At 48.3% G+C, this 18,446-nt stretch overlaps 1 protein-coding gene across 1 annotated transcript; it reads right to left on the bottom strand.

Moving 5' to 3' along the window:
- On the bottom strand, nt 1-18,401 carry DNAJA1 (DnaJ heat shock protein family (Hsp40) member A1). Its single transcript, XM_005283474.5, has 9 exons — nt 18,264-18,401; nt 17,548-17,689; nt 17,084-17,261; nt 16,736-16,840; nt 16,319-16,546; nt 11,916-12,030; nt 5,468-5,583; nt 1,951-2,051; nt 1-1,321 (listed from the first exon to the last, which is right to left on the bottom strand). Exons 2-9 carry the CDS (start codon nt 17,677-17,679, stop codon nt 1,103-1,105), a joined length of 1,194 nt encoding a protein of 397 aa, XP_005283531.1. The 5' UTR covers nt 17,680-17,689; nt 18,264-18,401; the 3' UTR covers nt 1-1,102.
- Between the last annotated feature and the right edge of the window lie 45 nt (nt 18,402-18,446).

The following is an 18,446-nucleotide window of genomic DNA, read 5'->3' as shown; positions in this document are numbered from 1 at the left end:
TGGTTTTGTTATTATATTGGAAAAGTTTTGCCTACAAGAACTGGAACAATACAGAATCTTTCAAGAATTAGATTAAGATTATGCACATAGAAAGGAGAATTTTGATAAAAATACTGGACTCTCAATTGGTCATCCACTCTTCTGGTTAGTACTGAATTCCCTATACAGGGTCATGCATCTTCCACCTTCACTCCCCAGTACTGGGTCTGTGCTACTTCCTCTAACTTAATGCATCAAGTTGGAGGTCAAACTTCACATCAGTAGGCAGAGACTACTTTAGGGATTTAGAATAGCAAGTTCAGTTGTTCTGCTTGCCTCACTCACAAATAAGGACTATAGGATTAAAAGTCTAGCTCTCCTTAATTAGGCAGGTTAATGCAGTCCCACTGTGCACTAGTGCCTGACAAGTTGCCTGTGCTTATAACAGCAGGAAGCTTCACTTTTCATCCACTAGTGGGTCACAAAAGAATGAAGCTGGCAAGCAAAAGGATCAGTAAAACCTCAAATCCAGAAGGCTGAGGGAGCTGGTGCATCTGTCAGGCATTTAAGTGGGCATGTGAAGATTGACAGCATCCTTGTCAGAGTGAGGTAATCAGTACAGTACTGGGCAGCTGCATTAGAGTAAGTCCTGATTTGATGAATAGCAGTACAAATCCAAGACAGTCACAGGTTAGTCTACAGTCTGATTAGAACAAACTTTAATTGATCTTAACATGAATTATAAATAAATACGTGGGTATACTTCATTAACAGGGCATAGAATCTAAAAGACCACCACTCAATCTTAATCTAAGCCAGTGCATTTGCACACAATTAAAATACAAGAATTACAAGGCCTGAAATAAAGACAAGCAGCCAGGGGCGACTGACTTCATGGTCAACTTCAGCTGAGTTTGCAACCTGAACTTTACATAAATTGCAAAGTCAGTGTGTGGTTTTCTAATATTATTGATTTTATTCATTAACTTGTTTTAAAAAACACAACTATGGTTGAATATTAAAACAAAACAATAGCAAGGAGTGAGAGTGAGCTGCTTGTAGTTCTTCACTCATCCACTAATGCATACAAAACAAGCATCACAATAGGTATTCACTGGCCATTTTAAGATGTCTGACACTGAACACCACCCCTAGGATGATGCTCATCGTCTTCATAGGCTTCTCCATTGTAATGCTGTCTTCTTTCTTGAGATGGGTCAAAGTCCACCAGCTCTACCTGATCCATTTCTTCAGTTTCTTCCACTTCCTTCCTTGCAGGTAGCAGTTTTTCCAACAGAGACAGCTTATCAGAGGGGAGGAAGCCACACTCTGGGAAGTTTACCTGAAAATCAGTAAGAATGGCCATTCGTAAACTTTGCTTGTACAGTCTTTTCTCCACCACAGTGTATCATTACTGCTTTGAGAGGTGTGTGCAACCCTGCTCCTACAAGCATCAGTTCCTAGCAAAGTCCTAGGGCTCTTGATAGCTCTAGGCTCCCAAGCAGAAACAGATAAAACAAAAAACCAAGCTAGCAAGTAGAATACATTTTTACTTCATTGTCCAACCTCTCATACAGTCTGGCTGCCTTCCATTATCAGGTTTTCCAGATCTCCATCTATGCACTATGTTTTGCCTACAAGATGACCGTTCCAATAAAGCAGTTTTCAAAAAAAAAAAAAAAAAAAAAAAAAAAAAAAAAAGTGTCCACATCCAAGATCCTCTCCATGCTATTTTAGGCACAACGTTTTTTAAAAGGTCAGTATTTCAGCTTTATTCTAAGCAGTATAACCCTGTCTACTGGACTAGCTTACACAGCCTTTTGCAGAACTGAATGCAGAAACAGGTAAAGATTGAGTGCCTCGCTGTCTTCTTGCCCCCATTAGAAACAGAAGTCAACTTTAACCGGACAAGTTTCCGCCATGTTCAATGTTAAGCCATGTTTAACTATACAAAGCTGACTGAACTCTTACCTTGAACTCAATGATCAGGCGCCCTTTTTCATATGGTCTGCGATAAATTGGCATCCCCTCGTTCAGCACACATTTAATATCTCCATGCTTGACGATCTGACCTAAAGCAAAAACCCAGGCACAGAAGATAAGCTATTATAGTTGCTACATTTGTGTGATCTCCCCTCAACTCCCTTTCACACTGTTTTCTGGGCTAAGATTTATGAAACTATACTGATCCAGATCCCACTTCATTAAGGCTGCTAAAAACCTGGTTGCCTGTAAATGGTAGTGCCAACTCTCCTCTATCCAGAAGAGGTCTTAAAAGGCTATATAATGTGAATTGAGAGAAGGTGGGTGAGGTAATATCTTTTATTGGACCAACTTCTGTTCATAGAATATCAGGGTTGGAAGGGACCTCAGGAGATCATCTAGTCCAACCCCCTGCCCTTCTGTTGGTAAGAGACAAGCTTTCAAACCACACAGATCTCTTCTTCAGATCAGGGAAAGGTACTCTTAGTGTCACAGCTAAATATAAACAGATAGCACATATTCTAAGGGACCATTCAAGGTGAAGTGGCCTGTTAACACCCCTGTAGTCAGAGGGTAAAAAGAATTGGTGGGTTACAGTTTGGTTAGATACTGTATTTGTGGCTTATTAAAACAATCTATGGTTTTCAGTATCTAGCAAAGTTATGAATTTAAGCTCCCAGGCTCATCTTTTGAAAGTGTTGTGCAGGTGTCCTTTGTGGATGACAACTAATGGTCAGAAAGTGATTGCTTTGTAAAAAAAGTGTTCACTCACAGGTGATTGTTTTTGACTTTATCATTTTACTGTGAGTTCATTTGAGTGTAGCGATTGTTTGGTTTCATCTACATAAGTGTAATCGGAGCAGTTAGTGCACTGAATGAGGTACACCGCATGTGTAGGACCCCTATATCTTGAAAGGGGTGTTGTGGGAGCTGTTATACGTCTGTTCTGGTTGTATCTGGTGTTGCTTTAAGTTGGTATCCTGGTCTGTGGGGTGCTTGCTTCTGTTGAGCTTGGGGGGGCTGCTTGAAGGCCAGAAGTAGGGGTTCAGGAAAAGCTTTTTCAGGATGGGGTCCTGACCAAGCATGGGTTGTAGCAGTTTAATGATACCACCCCACACTGGAACCCGCATAGGGTAAGTGACAACTAGGGGTGTGCTGTCAGAGGGGATTTTTATTTCTGTACTGAATCAGGTCCTCTCAGGGTATTTGGGTGGCCCTTGGAGCATATTCTGTGGCTTTTATCTACAGCCATGCACTCAGATACCACAGAATATGCATTGAGGAGAAAGCCTACGATACACACCTTAACATGCTCAAAACCACTTTCACCAAACAAGGACACTCCAGAGAAGTAGGCCACCCAAATATCAAGAGAGAATTGTTATAAATTAATGAAGATATCCTATCTCCTAGAACTGGAAGGAACCTTGAAAGGTCATTGAGTCCAGCCCCGCCTTCACTAGCAGGACCAAGTACTGTTTTTGCTCCAGATCCCTAAGTGGCCCCCTCAAGGATTGAACACTCAACCCTGGGTTTAGCGGGCCAATGCTCAAACCACTGAGCTATCCCTCCCACCCCATTACACTCAAATGAGCTCTCACAAGAAAGTGATAAAAAGACAAAAACACCTTGTCATCTGTGGGTGAACAGTTCTCAAAGCAATCACTCACCATCAATTGTCATCCACAAAGGACATCTGCATAATGCTGTCATAACTTTGCTAGACTCCCCCATCCCCCCACCTCATGTCACCGATTGATTAGACATGCGATTTGTGGCTCATTACAACAATCTGTAACTCATTAATCCCCTTTTTTGTCCTAGGACTAAGGCTGGGAGTGTGTGTGGGTGAGGGATGTCATGGGTTCAGTGACCTCTGGATTCTGCAGCAGCCAGTGCTAGCTCAGGGTCTGCCTGAGCCAGGCAGCCCATGAGCCAGCAGCAGTAGTTTAGGTGTGTGGGAAGTGGCTCAGGGCTAGGGGAAAGGGGTTGTGGGAGGCAATTACCTAGGGGTAGGAGGCTCCCACAGGCATAGACGGAGGGGATGGGGGCTCCACACACTGCCAATGCCTGCAAGCCCCGCCTCTGCAGCTCCCGTTGGCTGGGAACCGCAGCCAATGGGAGCTGCGCCTGCAGAACCAGCACTTACAGTGGGAACAGTGATTGGAGCCCCTTTGCCGGCCAGAGCTGCAGGACATGCAGAGCTCAGTAGGGAGCTTGTGAGCCCCACCAAACTTTTCTCCCCCCCCCCCTCTCCCTCCCCAGCACCAGCAGGGGCCCTGGGCCACCCACCAGCACCCCTGGACCACCCCCCCCCCCCCAAGTTTTAGTTAAGGGGTATATAGTACAAGTCATGGACAGGCCATGGGCTGTGAATTTTTGTTTACGGCCTGTGACCTGTCCATGACTTACTAAAAATACCCATGACTAAAATGAAGCTTTAAGTTATGGGTAAGGCTAAGATTTTGTCATAGTCATTCTTAGTAAAAGTCACGGACAGGTCATGGGCAAAACAAAAAATTCACAGAAGCTGTGACCTGGCCGTGACTTTTGCTGCTGCGACTCCAGGTAATTCCCCTGCTGGGAGCTGTGGGGTACCCCCTCGATCCATGGCAGCTGGAAGCCAGGGGCACTGCGGTGCTCTGGGGCAGTGGCGTGTGGCCCAGGACTGCCACTGGTGCTGTGGTGGTATGAGACTATCCCAGCAGCCCTGGGGTCAGTCACACCAGCCGCTGCAGAAGTCCCAGAATCCGTGACAGACTTACCTATGACTACAAGGGTGTTAACAGGCCACGTCACCTTCCCTTAGTTTTAGGGCAAGTAGTTACAAAATTGAACAGATAGTGTCACAGCTAAATAGAATATGTCCTGAGTAGATTTCCCAGACCTGAAGAGCTCTGTGTAGCTCAAAAGCTTGTCTCTTCACCAACAAGTTGATCCAATAGAACATTACCTCACACACCATGTCTCTAATATCCTGGGGCCAACACAGCTACATCACCACTGCATACATATGCAATTGTTTGTTCATGCATCCTGAAAGAAGCGCTCTTATGCAGTATGTTCTGACTGAACAGAGACTATTCCATGAATTCTGAGCTCAAGAATTCCAGTTTTCACAGGAGTTGGGGCCTTCATAAATTCCCCCCACATATCTAGTCAAGTTAAGTTAGAAACAGCCGTGCATGTAATATGGTCTTATCTGTTGTGGAGTGGAGTGAAGTTAGTTATGAAAGTTGTACATCATGGTGTACAAGTTGCATCTTTCATTAGTTTGAGTTATTAATCCAATGCTTCATCCACCAGAACATACTAGTTAAAACTTAAAGATTAAGTAGAGTGTTTTTACAGTACAAGACTTTGAACAAGAGATTTACACTTTCTGGCCCACATAACTTTTAGATACTTGAAATGCTCTTTTGGTCCCTTTACTATACAACTGGAGAACTCAAGGATAATTTGCTAGCTGCACAAGTTTAACAGCAATACTTTTAAACACACTTACCAGGATGAGAGGTAATAATTATAGTTCTGTTATCCAGCGTTGCAATAGGTTTCTGAAAGCCACACAGTGCCTCAACCAGCTGTATGTCCATGCACATGAACAGGTCTTCACCTCGCCTACAGAACAGTTTATATTTGAATACATACATCACATGCAAGAGCTCTGAAAATTTTGGGAAAAATCTTTGCGAACACTAGAACTGCCTAGTATGTCTTTGCAGAAATCTGATTTTATTCCAGAAGTTAGTCCACCCTTTCCTCCCCACACAGATTAGTTAATTACAGGAAGATTATACAGAAGCTGTATACCACCCAAGAGACTTTAACCTGATTTGACCCCCCCCGGAGGTCCTTGATGTTTATGGGAACTACCTCCACCACACCCAGCTGCAGTAGACCCACTACCTCCTGCGTGAGAGGACTCATGAGGGACAGGGTGTGAAGGGGGAGTGGGGGGATAGAAAGTAACTGAAGGGTGTAACCCTGCGCCACTATATTGAGGACCCATCAGTCCGATGTTATCGACGCCCACACAGGGAAGGAAGGAAGAAAGGCGGTTGGCAAACAGATGGGAGGAAGGATCTAGGGAACATCCTGGTAGGTCACCCTTGTGTGTACCCTCAAAACGGGCGCTTGCCTGTCTGCTTACTGTGGGCTGAGTCTGCCTGGGATGTAGATGGGGTTGGTGGCCAGGGCGCCTCTTGTAGTCCCTAAAAAGAACAGGAGTACTTGTGGCACCTTAGAGACTAACAAAATTTATTTGAGCATAAGCTTTCGTGGGCTACAGCCCACTTCATCGGATGCATCTTGTAGTCCCTGGATTTTTTATGGGGAGGCTCCTGCCAAGGGTGGCTCCCCTGGCTCCAAGGTGGCTGCGGCTTAAACCGCTCGCAGGAAGGGCCAGGGACGTACAGGTCCAGTGTTTTCAGGGTCCCGCGGGAATCTTTCAAGCCACTGAGTTTATTGTCCGTCTGTTCTGCAACCAGAGCGTGCCTGTTGAAAAGGAGGTCTTGCATTGACTGCCGAGCCTCTGAGGAAAGACCGCCAAGGAGCAGCCACGAAGCCCTGAATGAGATGACTGATGTCATCCATGGTATGGGCGGCAATGTTCGCCATGTCTAACGCCGCCTGGAGAGTTGCTCTGGCCACAGTCTAGCCCTCACCCAGGATAGTCTGGAACTCCTTCCTAGAAGCCTCAGGAAGGGCACTGTTGAACTTGGTCATGGCCTGCCACATATTAAAATCATAGCTGCTTAGGAGGGCCTGATGGTTAGCCAACCGCAACTGTAGACTGGAGGTCAAATAAACTTGATGCCCAAACAAGTCTAGTCTCCTTGAGTCTTTATTCTTGCGGGTAATCCCTGGTTGACCCTGTCTCTCCTTGTGGCTGACTGCCTCTACCACTAGGGAATTGGGAACAGGATGGGTATAAAAAGGTACTTAACACCCGTGGATGGCACAAAGTTCTTGCACGCCACCCTCTTGGAGATCACAGGCAAGGACGAGGGGGTTTGCCAGAGAGCATTTGTGATTTTCACAACCCCCTCATGTAGGGGCAAAGTTACCCTAGCTGGGACTACATGGCAGAGAACATCAAAGGAGTCTGCAGGCTTGCTGTAAGGGCAGATTCTATAAGGAGTGCTGCTTTCAAGTGAATGTCATGCTCCTCCATCCTGGGCTTGAAGGACTTGCAGATTCTGCACTTAGTAGGACCTTCACCCAATCACCGTAAACTGTTATGTGGATTGCTAATGGGCATGGGGGCCTTTTACAGTGATCACAGGGCTTCAAGTCTCCAACGAATAAGGAAACAAACTAGAGGGAAACCACACACGCACAGGAGGTAAATGGGTTCGAACGAACGAGAAGCAACAGTGCTGGCTGAAGCAGCAACAGTTACATGCACTGACACTGGTGGCAAGAAGGAACTGAGGATGGATGGGACTGGTGGTGCCCTATATGCTGTGGCATATGTGCGCCACTCCAGGGGCGCAAGAGCTAGTCCCCTATGTATACTGCTGAGGGAAAAACTTCTGGTACCAAACACACACACACACACGCCTGAGCAATCACTCGAAGAAGAAAGAAGGGCTCTGGAAACATCTACATGTTCAGCCGGTCTCATCTGAGGACAGCAAGGAGTCTGACAGTTTGATTTAAGTGAAAATCTGACAGCATGCTGGTGAGGAACTTCCAGGATCTCAGCATCACCATATCCCTATTGAAAACAACTTAAGAGGGTCTGCCAACAGTGCTTGAATACAACTAACTCCTGTTAGACAGGGGAGCCACCAAAAAGGTGGTTTTGAATGCAAGATGGTGGAGAGAGCAGTTCAATAAGAGTTCAAAGGGGGTTCCGTAAGAACTACATATAGGTCCCAGGAAGTGGCACACAAGTGAGTGGATGGGTCAGAACCAGTCACCATATAAGCTTGAAAAAGAATAGGGCCTTCTAAAGTATGAGTGCTGTGAAGCCCAGACAGAAACTTCTCCTTAGAGGAGGAAGCCCTCTGCAGATCAATGTAAGTATTTACTGGACCTCTGTAGAGCAGTCCCTGTCTGTAGGGCTTCGGGAGCCCATTTCCAAGCAGTCAGATGTAAAGATGGGCCTAGATGGAGAATGTCCCCCAGTTTCCTACAATAAGTCTGGCAGACTGGGGAGAGAAGTTGGTGGCTGTGTGGATGCATACAGTAGGCCTGCGAGTTGCTGTCTGGCCCAACAAGATGCTAGGATAATTACTCTGCTAGCAAGTCTGATAGATCTTCCTTCTGAGCTATGGCAGTGGGGAGGGGGGGGGGGGCAAAAAAACAAACCAAACACAGAAAAGACCTTGAGACCAAGGAACGAGGAAGGCATCGCTGAGGGAGCCTTAGCTGTCACCTGCCCTGGAGCAAAACTGTGGGCATTGCAACAAACAGGTCTATCAGGGATGGTCTAGGTCAGTGTTTCTCAACCTTTTTGGAGACCAAGGACTGGCTTGCCACCTTCCTAAACTTATTTTATCACAGGGAGTCATTTGCTAGGCTTGAGAACAAGTCTCCAGTGACCATTAATGGTTGGCTGAGTAGTGTCTGGTGAAGAAATCTGTTCCATTGTTTGTTCCTGGTAGGTGAAGTGCCATGGAGCCAAGATGTGGAAGTGGTTCCACCTTCACAGGACAATTGCTTCCTGACAAGTTGGGGAGGAGGGGGTGAGTTGGCACCCCCACCTGTGGATATACATTGTAGAGGTGTTGTCTGTCAGATCTCTACAGTAGTTCCTTCCAGTAGCAGTACAAAGGCTCTGGAGGGTAGTCCACTTGGTCTGGAGTTATAGCACACTGAAGTGGACTGAGGATTCTTTCCAAAGTTACATGTATTGAACTTGCAGGTGGTTTAGGTGGGCCTCTCCAACTTGCCATGGATGCATCTGTAATCAGTGTTGCAGTGTGCGGTAAGGTACAGATTACAGAATGGTACCTCTTGCACACTATCAAGGTCATCATCCAGTTTAGGGAAGCTAGTAATCCTACTCCTATTAGGACCATGAAGTGTGTCCCCATATGCTGTTTGACGGGGTCATAAACAGACCTCAACTAGCCTTGGAGAGAGTGGAGGTGAGGTCTGTCAAAAGTCATCATGTAAGTGCTGTGCATGTTTGTCTAGTCATCTCAGGTCCAGCACAAGATGCATCCCTTGTTCTTTGGGGATATGGAAGTATCAGGAATAGAAACCTTTCCCTCTGAACTCCTGAGTACTTATGATGCAAGGATTCCACATCAACTATCCCTCAGGTTGTCATGTAAGGTAGGTCCCTTAAGAGGAGCAGGGAAGTGGGGAGGTGAGGGGCCAGGACTGGAATTGTAGATTAAAAGAGATGTATGTTTTCCACTGGTCTGTAGCAATCCCAGCCCATGCCTGAGAAAAATAGGAAATGCAGGAACCAAAAATGGGGTAGACATAAGGATGCTCTAGTGGGACTGGTACATGGATCTGAACCCAACTGAGAAACCAGCTGTTGGGAAGGGAGGGGGCTCTGAGGGAAAAAGTGAGACATGGAATAATGAGCACCTTCTGGTGCCAATGGGAGAAAGTTCTATCTGAACTAGCCTGGATACATTACATATTTTCTCCTGACAGCAGGTCCTGTGCCCCTTTAGGGTATGTAACTCATCCTTGCAAGAGCTAACAGATTATCAGTCAATGGAGAGCTCTTTGATAGTTGTTTGGACTTCTCTAGAATCCCTGTGGATTGTAAGCAGAATGCCCTTATTGTGTTGATGGCTGGAGTCATGGAATGGGCTGTCTTAATCTGAGACATGCATGGCTAGAGCCAGGCAAACACCTAAACAGGTTGCATCACCAGCAACTCCATGAAAAAGGTTTTGTTCAGATCAAGTCAAATTCACTGCCCTGATGGGGCCCCCAGAATGTCCAATAAGGCAAGGGTGGGAAGCTGAAAGGATCAGATCAAGAAGACGCTGGTGCCCAAAGTGATGTCTACAAAGGGATGTCAACATGTTCTGGGGGATTTAGGAGCCTGCGTTAACCCCTGAAGTTGGTTGGCGTGATTGAGGGGGAGCTGTAAATTGCTTTACATCATGAATCCCTGGTGAAGGGCCTGATTTGGCAGAAAGTGTGCAGGGGAAGATTAACAGCAAATCTGTTCTAGGGGTTAGTGCTGACCTCAGTGGTAGGATAGGGGGAAATACTGGTACCAAAGGATTAATTTTGGTGGCATACTGGGGTTGGTGCTAGGGGTGAAGTGTCAATAGTCAGTAAGAAGTCTGCCAGTAGCATAAGGACTCTGGAACCAGTACCAGACCCAACATGAGGGAGTCTGACCCACTGAGAATTCTGCCAGTACCGGTGTGGACTTCGTTCCACAGGCTGCTTGCAGAGTAAGGTAAAGAACACTAGGCTAGGAAGCTGATTATCAGGCTCTGTGCTCAGTTTAGAATAATATCAGCACTGAGTTGCCCTTAGAGCACTGCTCAGCTCTGTCCTGTCTTGATGCAGTAGCAGACTTTGGTGCCAAGTGTCCAGCTGGTGCTGTTTGGAAGACAAAGGATGGCTGACTGAAGGGGTTGCAGCCCCTCTCTCAATAACTTGAGCCTTTAGGGTAGAGTCCCTACTTACTGGGTGCTGAGGAAGTGGGATCTCTGGGAGAGAAATCCCTTTTGCAGCCAGAGGCAGGTCTTTCCAAATTAAGTGTTCCCCTTGAGCTGCTCCACCACATAGCACATTAGCCAAGTATCTCTGAAGCAATAAGTTCTGTTGGGGAAAGAACGGCCCATAAGAGTAATGGTTCAGAACATGGCTCTTGCCCAAACAGAAGAGACCAAATGTGATTCAGATAGTGGGATAAGTCCATCCCACAATAGGTGTGGACTGAGACTAGAGGGCTTAGGCTTTGCCATTAGGTAGGAGGGTGCCTTGGTGCCAAGCAGTTTAAAAGAAAACAAAGGGACTGTCAACAGGGTAAAGAAGATCCCGTAACTAACAGTGCTAGTATTTACAAAGTTGATTTTAAAGAAGGTACTACAGGGCACCAGGCAGACACCACTGAGTTCCATCTTCCTGCCACTGGTGAGAGCAACTGAAAGATAGTTGTGGCTGTTCTGCTTAATATGCCCTCCAGCCGAAAAGGGGGGGCAGTGGGGGAGAAGAGACATGCAGTACATAGGCACCACCTCAGACAATGCTGGTCAAAAGATTCTAATCTCGCAAGTTTGATGGAGCATGGGCACCAGAAGCAGGATCCACATGGACAAGAAACTAAACCTCAGGTCTGAGTCTATTTTTCTTGAAACCAGGCTTGGTTGTCTGTTTAACAGCTATGGCTTAGCAAAGAAGTAGCTTGAAAAGACAGCTAATGGAGTAGATTGATATTTGATAACATCTTGCAATAATCGCTGCAGATTCAGAGCAAGTCAGCATGAATGCACGTGCTGAACACTCATGGAAACTCATGATTCTGACCCTGATTTCTGTAATAGCCTACTCCCAACTACCCACTCTTTGGTTGGTCTATAAGCCATTTGGAGAGATCTTACATCTGCAAAGCAACAAGTGCAATGACAGCTATAAGACTAATTGAACAAGTATCTCTGCAAATATTCTGAAACTCAACAGTGGTGCCCAAACTCTTCCTGTTGAGCTCCCCACCCCCCTGTAATAGAATCTGTCTGTGCCCCCCCTTTACTGCAGTTGGCTCAGCAACAGCTGGGGCCCCACTGCATACCCTGTCCCTCAGTGTTTCTCCACAGTTTGGGGACCACTGCTCTAAAGGAATAAGCCAAGTATTCATCTGACTCTAAGCCAGCTTACAACAATTGAAGTCTAGTTGGATAGAGCTGGTTGAGTTTAAATACCTATTGGAAGGAATAACCCAGTCCTAATGTGTGAAGTTTCTGGACAACACAGAAGCATCAAGCATGTGAGCGTAGGACTTTCAGCTAGATCTTTACCTTGTAAATGTTGAATGGTCTTTTTGATCCAAGACAATAATGATGTCTCCTGGCTCTAGTCCTGGTTCTTGGTCCCCTTCCCCATGGAATGTTATCTTCTGACCATCCTTCATTCCTATTGCAAAGGCACATGTAATTAGAATTTAAATATCTACAATACAAAAATATCATCACTTTAGCAGGCTCTAACCTGTGCTACAAAACAGATGCAATATCAGAACCTACCTATTACAACTACTTCTCCCCCTCCAAAGCACTACACATGACTAACCAGCTACATTTCCAGAGCCTTGCATAAAGGCAATCCGGGCTATGGCAGCATATTGAATTGCTGGGCACACACAGCTTAGTTGTCAAGCAGCCCAAGTCCAGTCAGGATTGCCACCTATAAAGGTCACTCCTCAATGAAAGCAGAACAGCAGAGATGACTACTTACAACCACCACAGTCCCAAGTGGTTTGCTTAAAGCCCCCCTGTATTTCCACCTACTGGCTGTTTTGTACATAACTGCTGCAGAGCTACTAGGATTAAGCATGATTTTGATGCTGTAAGTGTGTGAATACGAAGCCCTCTTACATAAGGCCTCCAGTTCTCTCTCCCATCAAAAAGCCACTGCTACACAACCAGGCAGGTCTTTCCTTTTGGGGTAACACCCTGCTTTTCTGATTTAGCACATCGAAGTCACTTCATTTCAACTCTGGTGGAATAGTCTACTGATCAGAGAACCCACCGGGGGGGGGGGGGGGGAAGGAAGAGGGAGGAGAAGATTAGCAGGTGCTCAGCACCCACATCTCCTCCCTCCCACCCACCCACCATGCACCAGCTTTTGACAATAAGGAGCACTGGAGGGAGGGGAGGAGCGGGCAGAACAGGTGGGAAGAAGTGGGGAATATGCAGGGTGAGGGCAGGGCCCAAGCACCCCCCCGCCACCAACCATGCTTTTGATATCTGCTTGTCCAGATGCTGTCGGGGTGGGCAAACTACGGCCCGTGGGCTGTATCCAGCCCCTCGGGGCTTTGGATCCGGCCCACGGCACCAAGTCCCTGCTGCCCCCAGGTGGTGGTGGTGAGGGGGGCATGCGCAGAGGGCTCTGTGCATGGCCTCCAGGTACCCCCCCCAGCAGCTCCCATTGGCCGGGAATGGGGAACCATGGCCAATGGGAGCTTTGGGGGAGGTACCTGGAGGTGCAGCAAGGGCAGCACACGCAGAGCCCTCTGCCCCCCCCAGGGGTCACAGAGCTTCTGGGAGTGGCACAGGGCCAGGGCCAGGGCAGGTGTGTAGGGAGCCTGCCCTGGCCCCGGTGCCATCCTACATTTGCACCCCAAGCCCCTGCCCTGAGCCTCCTCCTAAAGTCCACACCCCTGCTCTGAGCCCCCTCGTACAGCCTGCACCCCTACTGCACAACACACCCCCTCCCACACCCTAGCCCTGCATACAATTTCCCCACCCAGATATGGCCCTCGGCCCAAAAAGTTTGCCCACCCCATGCTCAGACTTTGAAGTAGTCTGCAAAACAATGCATAGAGATGTATATGCCTGGAAAAAAAAAAAAAGGCAGCTCTGTGTAAACTGGAAAGCCTGTCTCCCACCCTCCCAGAAGTTGGTTCATTAAGATATTACCTCACCAACCTTTGTCTCAGTGTATGGACAGTCAGTCTAGAAACAGTCAAGCACAGAAATGAATTTTAATCAAGTGCAAGAAAGTGGAATCCTACAGTAATTTAAGCTTGTGTTTTAGGACTTCATACTATATGCTGAAGTTCTCTATTCATACATGAAGTGACCATACAGGCAGTAGTGTAGTCTTTGCCATACTGTATTACCAGTATTCAATCCTGACTGGATGCTCAAGTCAGAACTCAGACCCTGGCTTCGGAGACTGCCAGCAGTGTTAAGCACAGTAATTTGTGGTGATGTGGATACTTGTCCAGAAAGGTTTACTCAACACCAGCTGAGTTGACAGCAAACAGCCAAATTGTAAAGATATGGCAACAGTGTAGAGATTCAGGGTGGTATTGTCAAAAAGCATGCAACTCCCTTAGGCACTAAGGAAAAGCCCTCTGCACCCTGGAGGCCTGCATGCTTCAACCATGTAATAAGAACAAATTTAGGTCTGAATCGTTCAAGATGAAGATACTAGATCCCGGAAGTGTTGCATGTATCTTAGTGCCAATTTCTGCACTTCCTGCCCCCTGAAACTGTTGCTTCAATATTCTCCCTCCTTTAAAATTCTGGGCATATTACAGAGACTTCGAGTGTCGATGTAGAATGCAGTTACTGGGAGGGTCAGGCACATCAGCCAGTTGGTAGTATGCTGCATGCTTGTGAAGCGGTTAACATTTGACTGCTCAAGTTCTTCCACAGCCAGTACTGACCAGCTTTTGACAAGGCCTATTCAGCAATAGAAGCTTCTTGCATCTGTTGCACAATATGGCCTTTCCCCGTCCCCTACCTCAGAGGACAGTTTGTAGTGAACTCTGCTGGTTAACTTTGCAAGATATTGTTCAAGCCAATGTAGGTCAGTAGCACCTGGAGCAAGACTGTTAGGACTGCTTAACAGATTGAGTTCGGAGCATTACAGCAGGGGTGGCTCTGGAGCCACATGTGGCTCTTCAGAAGAGATTTTGTGGCTCCTTGTATAGGCACCGACTCTGGGGCTGGAGCTACAGGCGCCAACTTTCCAATGTGCTGGGGGGTGCTCACTGCTCAACCCCTGGCTCTGCCACAGGCCCTGCCCCCACTCCACCCCTTCCCGCCCCCTCCCCTGAGCCTGCCATGCCCTTGCTTCCCCCCAGAGCCTCCTGCATGCCATGAAACAGCTGACTGGGAGGTGCGGGGAGGAAGCAGGAGGCGCTGATCGGCAGGGCTGCTGGTGATTGGGAGGCGCTGGGAGTGCGAGGGGCTGCAGATATATTACTGTGGCTCTTTGGCAATGTACATTGGTAAATTCTGGCTCCTTCTCAGGCTCAGGGTGGCCTCCCCTGCATTACAGGCTTAACATTATTTTTACACCACAAATTTTAGTAGATCTTACTGAGATACAGTAGAATGACCAGGATCTGTACAATCCTCAAGACTAGTGAAAACGTTATTCTCCTGGGGAGAATTCTGCACCGCCCCTGCAAATTTATTTGCTTCCCTGAAGAAAGTGACGGTGAAGCAAAGGGAAGCTGCAAGAGCAGTCACGTGCCAGCGGGGTTTCTGGTGTCTGGAGCAGCTAGCGGAGAGGTAAATCTACATGGTGGGCATAGGGCTGGGGATGCCCATGGTGCAGTTTGGGGAGACATACAGGGTCATGTGCCACTGCCCCCCCTCCATTTCTGCAAGCACACAGAGCTGCCCAGGTAAAAGAGGGTTCCACAAAGGCTAGCTGACTCTGCAGCTGGACATCACCTCCTGGGTCCTCCTAGTGAATACCTGAAGTGGGGCAGGGGTGGAAGGAAAAGGGAATGAAGGGAAAGGAGGGAGAAGAAGGAGCCTGGCATACAATAGCCCCTTGGCAGCAGCAGCCCCCCCATACGCTTTCACTTGGACACCCCCCCCCCCCGTGGAGTCCCATTGCCCCTGCACCCCCAACGAGCCTGTGTGAATCCAGATCCCCCACTGAGTTGCCAGCACGAAGACTGTCCCACACTAAGCCCCTCCACACTTTGATCCTGCTGGGCTGAGCCTGCCTACACCTGGCGCAGAGAGGCAGGGCCCCAGGGTGTTCGTGGGGCAGCCCTAGCCCTTGCATTGTGTCAGGGTCAAGTGCAGCCTCACTGCTGAGTCCCTGTCTGGGAGGGTGGGGGGAAATGGGGACTGCAGGATGATCTCCCACCTCCATGCAGCCAGGGGCCTGTGCTCCCCACTGCCATGCTGGAGCCTCTATTTATTTATTGACAAAGTTTGCAGAATCTTAAAATATTGTGCACAGAATTTTTGGGCACAGAATTCCTAAAGGAGTAATACTAAAGCAACTTAATTCATCACCAAGTGTTCCACTTGCTTGTTTTATTTTAAAAAAATGTCAGTAATTAGTCAGCATTCTGGCATTAGTCTGCTTGTCAGTTTCTCTTCACTGTGAATCAATCCACTGTTTGCATATCCAGTAATCAATATGCAACTAACATGACACTAGGTGTAGTCAAGTTAATGCTTACTAAACAAGTGAGCAGTAATTTGCACTGACATTAGCCATGAAGATGTATATATTTGAAGCCAAATCTACCCTTTAGAGCTCTGCACATGTTTTACCATTTAACAGTAAGCAACACAATTGCTACGCATTTTAATGTGCATGTAACACTGCCACTGGGTAATAGCTCTTTCGATTACTGAAATTTGTATAATGCAAATCCAAGGTTAATACAAATCTATTAAGACATTACAAAACTCAGCCAAGTTCTCCTTGAATGCTTTACCTTTATCAATATGAACTTCTAGAATCTTCTTCTCTCGAACAATCTTCCTTCCAATGCAGCTTTTACATCTGTCCTTAGGACTGATACGCTCCCCATGTCCCTGGCATTCCATGCACACAGACTGGATTTGCTGAACCATTCCTGGTCCTATCTGGTGAATTCGTATTTGCATGCCTGTACCTCTGCAATTGGGACAGCATTCTACTGCACCTTTCTTACCACCTCGGCCTGATGACAAGACAGCAAAGTCAAATTAGAATTGATTTTGGTTTAACTAGAAGTACATTTACAATTTACCTAGAACAAAGTTACCCTGGATTTAGATGGTTTCTTTAAACCCGGATGAACAGATTTTAATTCCAATATTCAGTTATTTGAAAAACCATCATAAAAATCCAACAGTAAACATTAACATACCTTCACATTTGTCACAGATCACATTCTTCTGCAGAGCCAGTTTCCTTGTTGCACCATTATACAAGTCTTCCAAAGTTACTGACAACTGATGAACAACATTTTTACCTGTAAAGAGCATAACGTTTTACCTAAAATGTCATTCGCTTGGAACCAGCTATGGTTTCTAATCATTTTAGACACTGTTGCACAGCATTAACAACAACAACACCACTGTTTAGTTTGTAAAAAGTATTACACAGCAGTCAGTGTCTAATCTTACACCATACTCTGAACAGTTACATATTCTACAGTAAATACTTCAATAGTAAATGGTCACTTTAGGTAATATCACAGAAATGGTCAAATTACCTCTCCTCTCTCTCTGCATTCTTCCACCTCCTCCAAAGAACATATCAAAAATATCCATGGGTGACCCAAAACTACTGCCAGTACCACCCTCTTTAATAGCCTGTTCACCACCTTTGTCATACAACTCTCTTTTCTTGGGATCAGAAAGTACTTCATATGCTTGAGAAATCTGCTTGAACTGTAAGAAACAGATCAGAATAAGTGTTAAGCGATAGTGACTACATTGCAACTCACCAGTATCCCTCCAATAACTACTAGGAATAAACTGCTTAACACTAAACCTCTTTTGAGGCTTGTATGTGCACTGGAAACTCCACACCCGCTCGATGTTAGGCAGTTCCAGCTACATGCACATGACCTACATTTCTACAGCCTGTAAGAGAGAGCCCGGTTGGGAACCCAATCCCACGTGCAGGGGCCAAGCTCCCCCCGCCCGCCGCCTCGGGGCCGGCAGGGCCACTTGCCTTCTCGCCCTCGTTGGGGTTCTTGTCGGGGTGGTATTTCAGCGCCAGCTTGCGGTAGGCCTTCTTCAGCTCCTCCTGCGACGCGCCGGGCTTCACCCCCAGCACATCGTAGTACGTGGTCTCCTTCACCATGGCGGCCGGCCTGCGAGAACCGACCGTGAGCCCCGAGACACGGACCTCGGCGCGGGGGCGGGGCCGAGAGATGAGCCGGGAGCGGCGGCGGGGGACTGGCGCGACGGGCCGGGAGGCGCGGGAGGGGAGCGGGGCGGCGGCGGAGACCGGGAGGGCCGGGCCCGGGAACTGGAGGGACGGGCCGGGAGGGGAGCGGGGCGGCGGCGGGGGACTGGAGGGCCGGGCCGGGCCGGGCCCGGGGCGGCGGACTGGAGGGCCGGGCCGGCGGACTGGAGGGCCGGGCCGGGCCCGGGGCGGCGGACTGGAGGGCCGGGCCGGGCCCGGCCCGGGGCGGCGGCGGGGGACTGGCGCGACGGGCCGGGAGGCGCGGGAGGGGAGCGGGGCGGCGGCGGGGCACGGGAGATGGGCCGGGAGCGGCGGCGGGGCACGGGAGGGCCGGGCCCGGGAACTGGAGGGACGGGCCGGGAGGGGAGCGGGGCGGCGGCGGGGGACTGGAGGGACGGGCCGGGCCCGGCCCGGGGCGGCGGCCTGGAGGGACGGGCCGGGAGCCGCGGAAGGGGAACAGGGCGGCGGTGGCCACTCACCAGGCAGGCGGGGGCTAGGCGGGCTCCGGGTGTCTGTCTCGGCTACTCGAGCCGCTCCTGACTTTTCTAGAAAGTTCTTTCCGAGCCGGTCTCTGCTGCAGCGCATCCGGGGAGTTTTGTAGCCGGCGAAGCCTCGCCCCGGAAGTCCCGCCCCTCTGTTCCCAAGACGAATCAACGCTGGGA

The sequence above is a fragment of the Chrysemys picta genome, chromosome 6 (genome assembly GCF_011386835.1).
Source record: "Chrysemys picta bellii isolate R12L10 chromosome 6, ASM1138683v2, whole genome shotgun sequence".
Taxonomy (NCBI): Eukaryota; Metazoa; Chordata; order Testudines; family Emydidae; genus Chrysemys; species Chrysemys picta.
This window is presented reverse-complemented; position numbering and strand designations above follow the sequence as displayed.